The sequence below is a fragment of the Lithobates pipiens genome, unplaced genomic scaffold (assembly GCF_037356315.1).
Source record: "Lithobates pipiens isolate NorthernLeopardFrog02 unplaced genomic scaffold, aLitPip1_a1.2 Scaffold_23, whole genome shotgun sequence".
In the NCBI taxonomy this organism is placed as follows: Eukaryota; Metazoa; Chordata; class Amphibia; order Anura; family Ranidae; genus Lithobates; species Lithobates pipiens.
Window position 1 is genome coordinate 201,181,878 of NW_027507785.1, and position 17,268 is coordinate 201,199,145.

Below are 17,268 nucleotides of genomic sequence, written 5' to 3' on the forward strand. Positions count from 1 at the left end.
TTTGCCATTAAAAAAAAATCGTTATAAATTTTTTTTGCCTCTTTTTGCGGACAATCATCATAGCTTTGTAAAATTAGCCTCAAATATTCTTTTGCTTGGCATTTAGGTTGCATGAATGTGCCACATTTTCCTGAAATGATGGCAAATAAGAGGCAATTATTTTACTTAAGAAGTAAGCTGTGCTAACCTGTGTCCTATTAATTTGTGTGACTTTTCCACTGGGTCTGCTTTAATGCATGGAGGGTCAACTGGCAAGTCATCATCCCATCTATGGCCGCAGAAGTTATTTTCTGGTGTTGCCCACTGGGGTATGTGAGCAGCAATAAAAAGTTAGTATGGTGTGCCAATCACAATACTCTGCTATTGCCACTCTGTGTAACAAGCAGGGAGGCTCTTGGCAGTTGCTGCAAAAGGCCATCTTCATAATTTATAAGAAGGATGCCTAGCTTGCTATGAAGATAGTGAGGCTGCCAATATTCAATCGGCTGCAGAGCCCCTGGAGATAAGCATGAACTTGGAAACCTCCACTGAGAAAATACTGTATCAACTGCCATTGCTAACCTCTCATGTTTGAAATGCTAGTCATCTGGTTCTCCTGCTAACTTGCAACCCAAAACAATTATGCAGGTCAGGGTTTCTGAATTTACTCTGACCTTCCTTTCTGCCTTTAGATCAGCCAGGCTGCTAGCATTTTCAAAAGTTTGTCAGTAATGACATATTGCCTCAGTATTGGTGTTCTTTAACGGGGCAGCCAAAAAATGTTCTTTTAGTTTTGGGTAGGACTTTATATTTCAGTCTAACTACAGTACATTAGGGAGATTTTACTTTACTTTCTGTCATTCTAATGCCCCTTGAAAGAAATACAGGTTGTGGTAGTCACCTGGAAAGAGAAGAATGGACACTGACAAAATGTCCTAGCCCTTGTACACACGGTTGGAGATTCTGACAACCAAATCCGTCGGATTTTGTCCGAAACTGTTGCATACACACGGTCGGACTAAGTTGTCGGAAAATCCGACATGATGACCTTATTTCGTTAAGACGGGACTACGTTCACGCTAGTAGCCAATAGCTTTGGTGTAGGAATTTGATGTGAGAATGCGTGGCACTTTGTCCGATCGGAATTCTCTACACATGATCGGAGTATGTCCGATCGGAGCATTTTGTCGGAAAATTTTACCGGCAAGTTGGAAAAGTTGGTCCGTCGGATACTCTGACGGAAACAGTCCGATGCATACCACACACAGTCGGAATATCTGACAAAACGGTCCGATAGGACACATTCCGTCGGAATCTCCGACCGCGTGTACAAGGGCTTATCCTTCGCTAAAAAGTACTAAAGTGTGTTTTGTCTCAACATTGGAGAGATTTCCTATCAGACAAAAATCATGGGGAAATCTCCCCGGGTGGGACACAGATGACAATAAAAACCTTACAAAGGCTCTATGGGCTGGAGTTCAGCTTGAAGTTGGCTGACAACCACTGTCTAAAACTAAAGCCTCATGCACACTGCTGATCTTAAACTGACATGTTTGGGGCATTTGGTGTTTTTTGCCCCTGATCACACCCCAATAAAAACCTATCCATGCACATATAGGCTTTTAGGAGTTTAGAGGCAGTCAAAGCTCTCTTTCTCCTGAACAAGGAAGAATCGCATACAGGAGAGAAGCTTTTGAGCCAAATACGTGAAAGCAAAGTATGCCTAAGTGCTTGGCACGTTTAGCACTTCATCATTTTTACATTTCAGTGGCCAGAATAATTTAAAATTCTGGCCAATGAAATAAATGTCCAAACACCAAATGCTGCCAAACTCTGCTTAAAGTGGAGTTCCACCCAAAAATTGAACTTACACTTTTTGGAATCCCCCCAATCGGTGTCACATTTGGCAGCTTTCAGGGGCTTCCTGGCATAGATCACCATGGCGTTCGCAGTGACCTACGCCACTTCCGGCGCCTACTCTGTCCTCCCCTGCTGTCTTCTGGGAGACAGAAGACAGCAGGGACCAGTGAGGACACGCAGCGTGGCTCGGGCATGCACAGTAGGGAACCAGGAAGTGAAGCTGCATGGCTTCATTTCCTGATTCCCTTACCGAGGATGGCGGCAGCAGCAGCCGAAAGACAGATCGGCTTTGGCTGCCGACATTGCGAGCTCCCTGAACAAGTAAGTGTCCATATATTAAAAGTCAGCAGTTGCAATATTTGTAGCTGCTGGCTTTTAATATTTATTTTTTCGACGGCCCTCCGCTTTAACTAGTTTGAAAGAACACAGCTTAGGTGAGTTTTTAATGCTGATTTTCTCTGGAGAAACAGCATTTACAATAAATCAGTGTGGATGAGGCCTAAGGCCTGGTTCACGCCGTTGCAGTTTGCATATTCCAGTTGCATTTTTTTAAATTTTTCTTAGATGGAGTTTACCACCCGCTTTGGGCTGCATTCCCAAACAGCCGGACTCCGGGGAGGCCGGGTTCGCCGTGCCGGGGGGCGCTACCGGCTTAACACCGTCTGCGGGCTGGGCCTCGATCAGAAGGACTTGGGCCCCCGAGCCACACTAGGGTTGGTCTGGCCTCCCATATGCCACATTTTTGATCCATTGAAATGTATGGAAATAAAAACCAGAAAAAAAGTCCCTGGCCCTTTCCATAATTTGCACAGATGGGAACAAGACTCATAGGAAATCATGGTAAATGGACTGTAGTGTGTTTCTCCAAAATTGAAAACGCACTAAAAAAGGCATAGGTGTGAACCTAAGATGTGTTACATTTTATCTGCCAGAATAAAAACTGAACTGAAAATAACTGCAATTAGGAAAGGAATTGGCAGGTTTGACATCAGCGTTAGTTTGCACTGTGTCTATTGCCTCAGGGTAACTACAGCTTTTGTCACTAAACTGCAGTTGGCAGTTTTCTTTTTGGAACATAACTGACCACAAAGACAATTTTGTATTTGAAAAATGCTGCTTTATACCAGCTTCATTTTATAGTCTGACTAATACACTGAGCCTGCTTGTGTTACACAGTCACGGCCAGACATTCGGGGGAAGTAGACCATGTGCCCTCATTACCACCAGCCGGACAGTGTGCACAAGCTGGCTGCAGATGTGCTTTTGACAGTTCAGGTTCTTAGTAACCAATCAATATAAACAGAAATCATCACAATGAGGCAGACGCAGAACACATTGGGCTTCCTTTGCCTTGACTCATCACTTCCCTGTGTGAGTCACAAAGAAAGAAAACCGGATTTTTTTATTCTAGCACATAATCACCTAATACAAATTCAATCATTTCATCACATTATTTTGTTCCTAGCAACCTTTTGTATTGTTCTGATATAAGCTGTTATCCAGCAAGGTTTAGTTCTAGTTTTATTATATTATAATATATATATATATATATATATATATATATATATATATATATATATATATATATATATATATATATATATATATATATATATATATATATATATATATATTTCAATTTCTTATACATCGCTGAAACTAAAGTAATATTAAAGCTTCAATTTTTATAAAATTAAAATAACAAACATTTTACACATACCTGCTCTATGCGTTGGTTTACCCTCCTCCTCTCAGGTGCCCCACTGACGCTCCTGGCTCCTTCCCCCTGCTCCCCCCACACACTGATTGCCCCTCTAGAAAACTTTCTATGGGGGAACTCATGTGGGCTCCCTCCCAAGCCGCCCTGTGTCTTTTAACACAGAGGGGCTCAACCACACCTTCCCGCCCCCTCATTATAGGATTTGCTTGACAGGAGTGGGAGCCAATGACTCCCGCTGCTAACCATCTGTCCAGTGAGGAGGGACAGAGCCAGGAGAGCAGCTGCTCTTTTGCACATCGCAGGATCAAGATCGGGCTCTGGTAAGTATAAAGGTAGGGGCTGGGGGGATCCTCTTGCAACAGCAGGTTTAATAACTTCATTGCATTCTACGCATGATGGGAAAAAAACCTTCTGTGCTCCTCCCCCCTCCCCATACCCACCTGAGCCCCCTCTCGATCCAGTAATGTACACGAGAGCCACGGGTGTCGTGGGACTCCCTCTCTTTATTGGCTGAGACAGCACAAGAGCCATTGAGCTAATGAGGAGAGAGCAGGGGGTGGGGCCAAGCCGCAGCTCTATATGTCTTATGGATGCATAGAGCAGTGCTCAGAAGCGAGGATGCACCAGTGCCCCAGGCTCGCTATTGGGGGAACTGGTCAAATGGGAGGAGCCAGGAGTAACACGAGAAGAGGAGAATTGGGGCTACTCTGTGCAAAACCACTGCATGGAGCAAGCAAGTATTTTCATTATTTAAAGTGGTTGTAAACCCTTTTTTTTTTTAACCCTTTCATGACTAAGCCTATTTTTGGCATTTGGTTTACAAGTTAAAATCCATATTTTTGCTAGAAAATTACTTGGAACCCCCAAACATTATATATATTTTATTAACAGAGACACTAGAGAATAAAACGGCGATTGTTGCAATATTTTATGTCACACGGTATTTGCGCAGCGGTGTTTTAAATGCAACTTTTTGGGAAAAGGAACACTTTCATGAATTAAAAAAAAAAAAACAGTAAAATTATTCGCGGGGACTTTTTTTATTTATTTTAAAATGACTAAATTGTTTAAAAAAAAAAAATTTGATCACTTTTATTGCTGTCACAAGGAATGTAAACATCCCTTGTGACAGTAATAGGCGGTGACAGGTACTCTTTATGGAGGGATGGACCCCCCCACCCCTCCTTTACACTTCAATGTATTCAGATCGCCGAAAACGGCGATTCTGAATACCTTTTTTTTTTTAAACCGGCGCCATTGGCAGCCGAGTAAACGGGAAGTGACGTCATGACGTCGCTTCCGTGTTTACTATGAGGAGACCGGAACGAAGCCGATTACGGCTTCGTTCCAGTTCCTCCCCAGCGGCCGGAGGCATCGCACCAGGAATCGGTGCTCCCGATCAAGCGGGAGCACTGGTAACAGCTTCGGCATAACAGTCGAGCGGCTTTTAGCTGCATCGGTTGTTATGTCTGGATAGCCAATCGCCTGCTGAAAAAAACGGTACCAGGATGATGCCTGCAGGTGCGGGCATCATCCCGGTATACCCCCCGGAAGCCGAGTACGCACATCTGCGTACGCTCGGCGGGAAGGGGTTAAATAACAAACATATCATACTTTCCTCCACTGTACATTTCATTTTGCACAGTGTGGCCCCGAAACTTGTCTTCATGGGTCCCCCCGGCAGTGCTTGTTGCTCCTCCTCGCATCAGTAAACCCACTGGGAGAAGCGCTCTCCCTGGGGGATACCTTGCAGGTGAACTCCCAAGTCCAGCATTTGCATGCATAGACACAGATTGCCTCCGCCGAGGGAACGAACAGGCTCAGGTGAGTAAATTGGGGGGGAGCTAGGGGGCCGGTCAATGTCAGAAGTTTTTTCACCTTAATGCATTGGTTGCAAAAGACACGAAGGGACACGAACCCCTTTAAAGGCTTTAGAACCACTTTAAGGAAGAACTGAACTCTGTTCGAAAGTGTGCCCAAAAAGACAGAGGTCAAAGGACTAATTCGCCTGTATTGCCTGTGGTCTTCTCGCATATGTTCTTTCCCCATCAATAACATACAAAGTCTTGTTCTGCACTGTGCAAAAACACACAGAATGGGGGTAGGTCATGCAACTTTGTGTGTCCAAAGTCGCATGAAAAGTTGCACTAGTTGAAATTAGTCTTAGTGTGGTTGCCTGTATTATGATCATTTTTGCATGTATTATGATCATTGTAGACTGTGAGACCCCAGAGCACTTCCAGCTACACTGACAGTTCTGGAGGCTGGCATTGTTAAAGCGGAGGTCCACCCTAAAAATGGACCTTCCGCTCATCGGATTCCTCCCCCCCTCCGGCGCCACAATTGGCACCTTTCAGGGGGGAGGGGGGGTGCAGTTACCTGGATAATCCAGGTAACTGCACCCACTTCCGGGCTAGCTCTCTGCGGAAAGGGGCGTACATTACGCCCCTTTCCGCAAGTGCCCGCCCCTTCCGCAAGTGCCCCGCTGCCTGCTGGGAAACGCACAGATCCCAGAGGCAGCGGGGACCGTCCTCATTGCGCAGCGCGGCTCGCGCATGCGCAGTAGGGAACCGGGAAATTAAGCCGAAAGGCTCCATTTCCTGATTCCCATACCCAAGATGGCGGCGGCAGCACTCGAGTGTCGATCTAGAGATCGGCTTCGGGTGCCGACATCGCGGGCGCGCTGGACAGGTAAGTGTCACTATTTTAAAAGTCAGCAGCTGCAGTATTTGTAGCTGCTGACTTTAAAAAAATAAATAAAAAAAAAAATAAAAAAAAACGCGGAGTCCCGGCGGACTCCCGCTTTAATCAGAAAGCCCTTCTACTATACAGTATATATATATATATATATACACACACACATACACACACACACACACACACACACATATATATATATATATATATATATATATATACACACACATACACACACACACACACACACTAGTTTCCTGGCTGTGTGGCTCATTCACTGGTTCCTGTATTTCTACACAAACCATGCAGATTAGCAGCTCTCACATCACTTTAATTTTCCTGATTTGCATGCGTTTTTATAAGACAATGGCTCAAAGTATTAACCCTTTTGCAGCCAGACCAGTTTGTTGTTTCATACACGTGCTAAAATTATTAGCATTTTTCATGAAAAAGTATCTAAAATTCCAGAAACAATATATCTTTTCTGAAATTAGAAGACCTGTAGAATAAAACGGTGGTAGAATTGTGCCTTTCTCAACTTTTTTTTTTATTATTATTTACTTATTTTTTTAACATGGAGGAACCCTTGAAATTATATTACGTTTTAAGGGAACCCCTGCTAAAAAGAATCATCATATTTATTGGTGTATAACACGCACATTTTCCCCCTTACAATAGGGGGAATATCGTGTGTGCGTGTTATACGCCTATATAGGCTGCCACCAAGGGGAAGGAGTGGACAAGCGCCACCGAAATAGACAGAGCCGGTGTTCTGGCATATTCAGTCCGGCCATCGTATAGCGTCCGCCCCGTACTGCACATGTGCAGTACGGGGCAGAAGAAGCTTCGTAAAATTTCCGAAGCTGAACGGCGCCTGTGCCGTGAGTGGAGGTGGTAGCCCCACCATCCAAGCGGAAATAGGGTTGTGAAAATTAGACGACCCCTTGCGGGCGAGCTTTGCTCGCCACGCTTCGGGCTCGGCCTCCCTGCGCTCGGCTCTTTTTTATTCCTACTATATGTCCACTTGGATGGTGGGGCTAGAACCTGGACTCCGTTCAACCTCGGCTATTTTCGGAATCTGTGTTGCTGTGTACTGCGCATGCACAGTACACAGCGGAGCTAATCTGATGGGGGACCTTATATGATAAGACACCGGATCTCCTGTGTACTCAGCTCGGTTCGCAGTCAGGCCCAGTCCCATCCACTGGACGGCTCCTAGCATTGACGTCCCGGGATTGGACCAGCATTATATCCCTCATAGGAGGCGGGACTGGGTGTGACGCCGAGGTGAGTACACAGGAGATCTGGCTCTCTCTATTTCAGCAAGGCTGCAGATGGACATTGACCAGGCTGCAGTGAAGAGCAAGGCTGCAGATGGGCACAGATCAGGCTGCACTGAAGCTGCAGATGGGCACAGATCAGGCTGCACTGAAGCTGCAGATGGGCACAGATCAGGCTCCACTGAAGCTGCAGATGGGCACAGATCAGGCCGCACTGAAGCTGCAGATGGGCACAGATCAGGCCGCACTGAAGCTGCAGATGGGCACAGATCAGGCCGCACTGAAGCTGCAGATGGGCGCAAATTAGGCTGCATTGAGGCTGCAGATGGGCACTAATCAGGCTGCATTGATGCTCACTGACCATTATTTTGCTTCAAAGTGGTTTAAAGTTTTTTTTCCCTGAAGCTTCCCTCTAAACTTGAGGTGCTTGTTAAACGGTATATCTGCAGCTCATTGTAGATAAGCGTACACAGTATACACCACGTTGGTAGTCAATAAGAGAATGGCTTCCTTGCACCAGTGGTCAGCAGAAAGAATGCTGCTTACAAATTGTGGTCAGTCAGAAGAATATTACCCAATGAAGAAATTCACTGGTGGTTAAAAGAAATGAGGAGCAAGCAGCTCCACTTTTTCCCTTCAGGTAAATGGTTCTCCTGAGTAGTGTGGTTGCCAGAACTATTTTGGTAAAATCAGGGAGGAGATCACTGGCCAAGGAACCCATGGAAAATTAGTTCCACAAAGCCATGGTTGAGAAAGGCTGTTCTAGATTGGTAAATCCCTCTCTGTTGTAAAGGCCCCTTCCCCTCCCTCCCCACTAGGTTTTTGGTCTCTTGGTAGGGACAGGGAGGTAGTATGACTGTTATTCTGTTCACCCCCCCTGCCCCCCACTCTTTTTTGAGTGCTTAACCTACAGTGTTACACCATGGGCCCACAGGAATGACGCCCGAGTGCCAATTTGGACACTGTGCAAATTTTTCCATTGTTGTGGTTCCAATCCAATGCCACCTTTGGCACATGCACGGATCTTTTTTTTTTTAATCACGCAGATGGCAATGGTAGTTCCAATGGGTAATGTCATCATGCTGGCGCCTGTGTGTGTTTTAACATTAAGAGCATGCACAGCCTTTCTTCTATTTGGAGGGAACACCCAGCTCTACTCACATATATGGATGGACCTTGCAGGAGGGCTTTGTAAGAGAGATAAGATTTGCTCCTGCTCCAAATGCTAGCCTGCAGGACAATCATATCTACTGGTGCTGCCACCCCCCAACTGGTATATGTGGAATGTGCCAACATAGGTCCCACAGTACTTCTGTAATGATTGGGTGTTATGTGACATAACCTCTAGTCCACATCCATATATTTTGTGTAATCTATGCCATTTTTCTTTTGTATGGGTCAATCCAAAATTTGGATTTTATACTTCATTAGCTGTATATTTACATTCCTGAGACCATACAAAAGGTCCCCTTTCATTAAAGGAAGACTGCCATTGCTGGTCCCTTTCTTAATATGCTAATTATCTGACTGTCATAGTGACGTTCTCTCCAATATTTAAAGTGATATTAAACACCTAGGCCCTTTTCACACAGGGCTGTCCGTTTTGACGGATCCCGCTTGTTCCATTGATCTCCACTGAGCAGGTGGATGACCGGTCTTGTCTCCACTCACTGTGCAGAGACAGACCCGTCAGAGCCCCGCTGACCTCTATGGGTCAGATGAAAACTGATCCACTTGTCCATTTTCATCCCATCAGCCAGACGGATGGAAAATAGGGTCTCCATCCATCCAGATTTGGCAGACCAGATTGGATCGGATAGCAGCGGATGTCAGCAGACATATCACCGTTGACATCCGTCACTCCATAGAGGTGAATGGAGCGCCTGAAAAACGGGCAGGCGGATCTGATCGGACAGCATGTTTAAAAGGGGCCTTAGTATTTTAAGGACTTTACGCATCCGATTTAATTATTGCAGCTTATTTATCATTTAATCCTTGCCTATGTTCCTGGTTAAGCCAATGCCATGACCGCTGACCCATGTTTCCCGTTTCATGGTGGCTCTTTTCCCTTACAGCATCCTACAGAGCCACCCTTGCATGCGCAAAACAGCCAGGTAAGTTCACTTTATTTCAGAAGAGACAATGCATGTCTCTTTTACAAACAAAAGAGGCTGCCTGCTGGCAAAAACAAATAAAAAATACATATAGCTCTGCTTTTAGGAAGGAAGTCGGCAGCAGAAGACATCAATCATAGATGAAGTAGATCAAGTCATCCACTGCAGATCCTGGTTCTATCTAAATGTAAAGTGACAAACAAGGTCATTTTTAGGATTCCTGGACATACAGATTTAAGTTACATCAGAGTTTATCACTGATTTACACTGTTTAAAATACTCAAACAACATTACATTTAAAAAAAAAAAAAAATGTGTTGATTTATCCATAACAATTTTTCAGATGTTTTTGTTTACAAAGCAGCAGTGAGTAATGGAGAAAAAATGTACTAGATACTGCCAGGGCACATGAATCACCTCCCCAATTACTGAAATGCAAGGTGCCGTAAGCCCGATTGGTATAAAGATGCTTTTGGATTTTTTTATTAGTATTCAGTGGGGCCAATCCAGGGTCAAAAAAAAAGAGAAAATGAAGAGATGTATATACAAGTACACTGCTCTCTCAGCTGCTGCTACTCACTCTGGTCTCACACAATGGCTGAAAGTCAATAAATACTGGATTTTTGTGCTTTGGGAGAATCTACTGATGTTATCTTAAACGTTCCTAGATGCGGGCACGCTGGTTTCAAGCTGTCAAGAAAAACGTTCAGATGAGGGTGCCTGAGCATCCCATGTACATTAATTAGGCCTATTTAACCGCTTAAGGACCACCTCACGCCGATGTACGTCGGCAGAATGGCACGGCTGGGCACAAGCACATACAGGTACGTTGCCCTTTAAGTGCCCAGCCGTGGGTCGTGAGTGCACAGCTGGTGGCGCACTCGCGACCCGGTCCTGAGCTCCGTGACTGTGGGACCCGCGGACCCGATCGCCGCCGGTGTCCCGCGATCGGATCACAGAGCTGAAGAACAAGGAGAGGTAAGTGTAAACAAACCTCTCCTCGTGCTTCCTACTGAGCCTGTGACTGATTGTCTGTTCCCTGTTATAGGGAAAGATGATCAGTGACGTCAGACGCCAAGCCACGCCCCCTATAGTTAAAAAAACAAAACAAACAAAAAAACAAAACAAAAAAACACACACACTTAACCCCTACACTGCCAGTGACATTTTTACAGTAATCAGTGCATTTTTAATTGCACGGATCGCTGTATAAATGACAATGGTCCCAAAAATGTGTCAAAATTGTCCGACATGTCCGCCATAATGTCGCAGTCACAATAAAAATCGCTGATCGCCACCATTACTAGTAAAAAAAAAAAATTATTAATAAAAATTCCATAAAACTATCCCCTATTTTGTAGACGCTATAACTTTTGTGCAAACCAATCAATAAATGCTTGTTGCGTTTTTTTTACCAAAAATATGTAGAAGAATACGTATCAGTCTAAACCGAGGGAAAAAAATGTTTTTTTTATATATTTTTGGGGGATATTTATTATAGCAAAACGTAAAAAATAATGCATTTTTTTTTCAAAATTGTCGCTCTTTCTTTTGTTTATAGCGCAAAAAAATAAAGACCGCAAAGATGATCAAATACCACCAAAAGAAAGCTATATTTGTGGGAAAAAAAGAACATCAATTTTGTTTCGGAGCCACGTCGCACGACCGCGCAATTGTCAGTTAAAGTGACGCAGTGCCGAATCGCAAAAAGGGGCTTGGTCCTTTAGCTGGAAAATGGCCCGGGTTAAGGTGGCAACTTTTTCAAAAAAAAAAAAAAAAAAAATTATACTTACCTGTTCTATGAAGTGGTTTTGCAAAGAGCAGCCCTGTTCCTCTTCTTTTTGGGTCCCCTCACTGGCGGTCCTGGCCCCTCCCCCCTGCTAAGTGTCCCCAATTGCAAGACTCTTGCTGGAGGCAATCACTCAAGCAGGCTTGCTCCCGTGAATGGACATTGTCTATTCATACACAGAGCATGGCTTGGGCCCTACCCTCACCCCACTCTCTCCTCATTGGCTCAAAGGCTGAGATTGACAGCTGCGTAAACCAATGAGGAGAGGGGGACCCAGGAGAGCCACAGCTCTCATGCAAGTCGCTGGATCGAGATGAGGCTCAGGCAAGTATAAAGGAGGGAGAGGGCTGCACCCAGAAGTTTTTTTTTACCTTAATGCATAGAACATATTAACCACTTCAATACAGGGCATTTTCTCCCCCCTTCCTGCCCAAGCGAGTTTTCAGTTTTCAGCACTGTCACACTTTGAATGACAATTGCGGCGCTGTACCCAAATTACTCGGTGAGCAGAGATTGAAGTATGTCGGTGCGGTTATCATGAATCCTCTACAATTGGCTAGCACTAGGCACACAATAGGGCCAATTTACTAAAGGAGTAAAGGTTGTTCTTAGCAAAGTGAATGTTAGTAAATAAGGTGACTGTGTTCACTTTACTGATCATGTGCAAAGGAAATTAAAAGAAAAGTAATGGATTTTTTTCCTAGAACGTAACTGGCTTGTTTAAGTGAATACACTTTCACTTTACTCTCTGCGGTGGGCTCTGAAAAACAATTTGCATTGGAATGCCACCCCCAGAATTCCTGTTTTTCAATCTCGAAGGGGATTTTACAATGTTACAATGAAATGCAGTAACGCAACTTTTGCTGTGTAATGTAATGGCGGCCTAAATTGATATGCTGGGTTAAACCTAGCATGCCACCCGATAAAGAGTCTAGCCTGGAGTGCCCTGCTTGAAACCCTCCTAAAAGAGGTGCTCGACAGGCAGGAACCCTCCTAAAAGAGGTGCTCGACAGGCAGGAACCCTCCTAAAAGAGGTGCTCGACAGGCAGGAACCCTCCTAAAAGAGGTGCTTAAAGAGGAAGTAAACCCTAATGGGTTTACTTCCTCTTTCATTCCCTGCAAAGGCAAAGCATAATGGACTACTATGCATCGCATAGTAGTCCATTATGTGTCACTTATCTGACACAGGTGCCAGCGATGTCACCGCTGTCCCGTAGTTCGGCGCATCCATCTTCTCGGTGGGTCTAGCCGCTCCGCCGCTGTCATTCGGCGAAGCCGCCACTCCAGCGCATGCACACGGGAGCCGCCACTCGCGGCACATCGCCGTTGACCGCGGCGTGCCTGTCTTTCGGCAAATATAGGAGATATTTCTTGGACCTACAGGTAAGCCTTAATCTAGGCTTACCTGTAGGTCAAAGTTGGTTGTAAGGGTTTACAACCACTTTAACAGACAGGAACCCTCCTCAAATAGGTGCTTCTTGTTTTAAACACTTGATACTTCAGCCAGAAAACATCCCATTATGGAGCGGTGGCCAGGGAGCCCACCCTCACTCTCCCTGGCACGACACCACACAGATCCAGGGTCCTGTCCAATAGAATAACTCACCCTCAAGCCAACTAAATAAATAACCACAGAACTGACACCAAGTATTCACCAACCCCAAGTGATTGCAGAACCCATATAGCTGTGCGGCGTTGAATGCCTCTACCACCTATGATTGGCTGTTGGCTTTGACAGCTTCCCAGTGGGATAGTTCAGGCAGGTTCGGACTCATGTCTGAACACGCCTGAGTTCTCCCCTACAGGCAATCAGTAATTTCAGAAGAGGCCACTAATGCCAATCGCTACATTTTTTTCATGACTGCTATCCAGTTATAACATATCGAAAACCAATGTTAAATACATACCTTTCTGGTAGGCAGTGTGTTGAAAGAGAAGTGCAGAACATGATAAAAAAAAAAAAAAAAACCTACAAACCTGGGTGGATGTAGCATTAGTCCAATGCTGCATCTGTCTCCTGCCACCTCTAAGACTGAGAATTTAGAGATCAAAGACCACAGATCACTCAGTTCCCGGTTTTCAGTGAGCAGAGAACCAGTGACTGTCGGTCAGCAGCTCTCTCCTCCAGCATTTACTGGAGTGCCAGGCTGCAGGAGTGGCTGGCTCAGGCTCTCAGCAGTGCGCCGAGAGCCTGAACATCAAAGTCAGAATCCCTCTGAGCTCAGGCGTGTTTGCAACTAGCACGTGCAGAGCCCGCCAGGAAGTCGGCACTGCACAGAGCTAATCACAGGCAGTGAGACGTTTTTCCCGATGTGCGGTTGCAGAGATCGAGGAATATCTCACTGCCTGCGATTAGCGCTGTGCAGTGCCAACTTCCTGGCGGGCTCCACACGTGCTAGTTGCGATCACGCCTGAGCTGATCCTTATTGGATACTCCGTTTTACATGACAGTTAATGCAACAGGCACACCCAAAACTCCAAGGGAGCAAAGCAAAGAACTATACCACTGAAATCAGGCTGGAGTCCCTCATAGACTGTAGGTGACCTAGTCCATCAGACTCCTCCTATACTTGAAACATTACTTTTGGGGGTGAACTGAATCCTTCCAGGACATTTTCCATCAAGCTAAACACGATTTGACCAAGGTTACCACTGTCTGACTCACAAGGTGCTGGCAATTAAGGATGTGCTCAGGTGTGTTCGCAAACAGCACATGCCAGGAAGTCGGCACTGCGGAGCGCTAATCACAAGCAATGAGACATTGTCCCGATGCGCAGCTGCAGAGATCGGGAAATTTCTCGCTGCCTGTGATTAGCACCGTGCAGTGCCGACTTCCTGGCAGACTCGGCACGTGCTGTTTTGCGAACACACCTGAGCTCATCCTTACTGGCTGAACACATTTTTTTTTTGTTTCTCTATTCTTGCTGAACAGTGTTGATGGGCGTATCTCCTACTGGAGCTATCGTATTCTGACAGCCAGCGGCGCTGCCTGGGATTATGCCTGAACAGTATCTGCATCTGATTGGATATAGACATTGATCAGTCAACAACTTTTCATTCAAAGGATGATGGGCAGCCCTTGATTAAATGTGCTTTGTGTATGGCCAGCTTTATATAGCTTCAAGATGAACAGTATTTCACAGAATGAAAGATTACGTTTTAACAAATAAAGATCGAAATTTTGAAAAACAAAAACAAAAATTTTTTATTTGGACAGGTGGCTGGGGAAGGGGGTATAAATAGGCATTTGAGCCAAGATTTTACTGCCCCAAAGGCTCACCATAAAGAAAACACATAGCCAAGGGGGGCTGTACACATGCCATGGATGTGATACTTTTTTTTGTAGTGACTGCAAATTTAACTTGGCTTGCCAACTTTGCCATAGAGGTCAATGGGAGCATGAGCCAAAATGATCCAAATGCTCAGGTTGTGTGCGACATTGCAATTCCATTAAAAATCTCTGTTTGCGCAAAAAAAAAAAAAAAAAAAACACACACACACACACACAACAGGAATTCAAGAGATGGCAGGATAGACCAAGATTTGATCCATGTATGGGTGGGCAGGCTGACTGTACCAAAATCAATCCATCGATTAACTTGGGTAAAACCAGCATGTCAGATTTTTAGCCTGTAATTATTGCCAGCGGCTATAGCTGCTAGCAGTAATCACTGTGGTCTCTGGGTAGGAACGGCTCCCCATGCCCGCCCACCCACCTGGAGAACACAATAGCTCCACGGAAGGGATTCCCCCATCAGCACAGACTATGTAGATAGGGGAATCCAGCTATTTTCTTTCCTGCAACCCGTGGTTGCAGGAAAGAACGTTGCATAATCTATGGTCGGCTTTACCGTTTACTAGGTCTGAGAAGAGTATCATTATATACTGGCAGCAGGTTGTTATTGTCAAAGCACTCAATACACAGCCAATCATTAGTGATCCTTCTATCCTCTTACCTGCTTGATTCCACACTGAAGCTGCCACCATCCAGAAGTCGGATTTTGCAGAACAAGATCCCATTAACAAAAGGAACAGAAGACAGTTCATCCAACTCAAAATCTACCCGAAACTTGAATTTCTTCTTTTTCATCATCATGAAAGCCATACACTGGAGGAGGCGAGATGTTGAACAGATGATGCGGCACAGTAACAGAGGCAAGCACAAGCAATGACCTAACAACGGCAATGAGTTTTGGCCCTCGGGATACAAAAGTGAATACCAATACAATGTTATTTCCAGATTCCACTCCCAGAAATCTATAAAAAAAAAAAAAATGTTTTATTCCACGAAGCAGCTTGATGTCAGTGAGATGTAGATTTTCCAAGTCAGCTTCTTCTTTTCTTGGAAGACAATGATCATCCTCTGCTCTGTGCTGCAATCACCTTCCTCCCAGTGTCCACTTCCTTTAACTGGAGCTCCTGACTATGCACACTGTGAGGTCACATTCTTCTCTTCTCCAATTTAAATGTCAACATCGAGTCCCACCCTACATCAGAAATCTCCATGGGTTACATCAGGGCAACAGTCACTAGAAGGGGGTAGAAACTCATCAGATACCAACATAATCTCAAATCAAACCAAATACACTGCCCACTCCCTATAGTGTGCGTCTAGGAGGACGTCATCCCATCGTATTGGTATTACCTAGAGACTTGATTCACATATGTATATGTCCAGCCACTTCACATATCAGATGTCAGTGATCAGCAATACTCTAGGTCTTCATTTGATTGTATTATCCACATTGATTACAGCTGCCAATCAGATCTCATCAGTATGGCAGTCTCTGTATAAGGGTCAGTGTGCAGTTGTGGCCCCCCAATAGCCCCCTACTGCACACAGTTTATCAGCTATAGGTCTACAAATCAGATGTCTGGATGTATGAGATCTGTTTTTGTATGAGACATCTATATGTCAGATCTGTAGGTGTATGGGATGCGTATATATGAGATCTGTATACATGGGATGTCTGGGTGTATCAGATTTGTAGGTGTATGGGATATCTGGGTGTATCAGATCTGTAGGTGTATAGGATATCTGGGTGTATCAGATCTGTAGGTGTATGGGATGTGTATATATGAGATCTTTATGTATGGGATGTGTGGGTGTATCAGATGTGTATGTTATGTGTATATCTGGGTGTATCAGATGTGTGTATATGGGATGTCTGGGTCTATGGGATGTCTGGGTGTATCAGATGTGTATATGGGATGTGTGGGTGTATGGGACGTGTATCTATGGGATATGTATATATGGGATGTGTGGGTGTATCAGATGTGTATGTGTGGGTGTAATTGATTGTGAGCTCCTATGGCTCCCCTCACACACATCTATCACAATGCTCCTGGGAAGCCGTCCACAGATGTGCTCAGCTGGTTCCTGCACAGTCCTGGAGGTGTTTATATCGTCCTGAAGGTATTTTCCTGAGCTCTCCGTCCCCTGGAGTCCAGTAGGTTGCCCCCTCGGCAGTCCCTAAGCTGCAGCTCCAATATTTGCAATCCTAGTACAGGCTGCGGGTTCCCCGGTCTGAAGAGATCGCTTCCTCCGTGTCCCGCCCGGATCACTGTCTCTCCTTCCAGACCCCACCAGGCTTCCGTACCTGGCCGTGTGTCAATAGTGTTGTCTTAGTGGCGGCACCTGGTGGGGAGATCCGCTATTGCAGGTGTAGGAAGTCCTAAGCACACGTGTCGTACAGGGACATCTAGCGAGGCAAACTGGTAGTGCATGGGGAACTTTAGAGAGTCTTTCCTATAGCATCTACAGCACTTTTAGTAAGCCAAATAAGAATATTGTTACTGTGGTGGGACCCAAAAATAGAATGTTTACCA

The 17,268-nt window shown here is 45.1% G+C and overlaps 1 protein-coding gene across 3 annotated transcripts in view; it reads right to left on the reverse strand.

The window, feature by feature from the left end:
* Positions 1-17,046, reverse strand: part of EEIG2 (EEIG family member 2) — a 65,524-nt gene extending 48,478 nt beyond the window's left edge. Inside the window, exons 1-2 of one of the 3 annotated variants that reach the window (XM_077452768.1) lie at positions 16,769-17,046; positions 15,396-15,968 (exon numbers count right to left, since the gene is read on the reverse strand). In XM_077452768.1, the coding sequence (XP_077308894.1) occupies positions 15,396-15,544 (149 nt within the window). In that variant the 5' untranslated portion in view covers positions 15,545-15,968; positions 16,769-17,046. Of the gene's footprint in view, positions 1-15,395; positions 16,506-16,768 lie in introns of those variants that run through there. The other 2 variants (XM_077452767.1, XM_077452769.1) reach the window with 2 other exon arrangements.
* Positions 17,047-17,268: the final 222 nt, after the last annotated feature.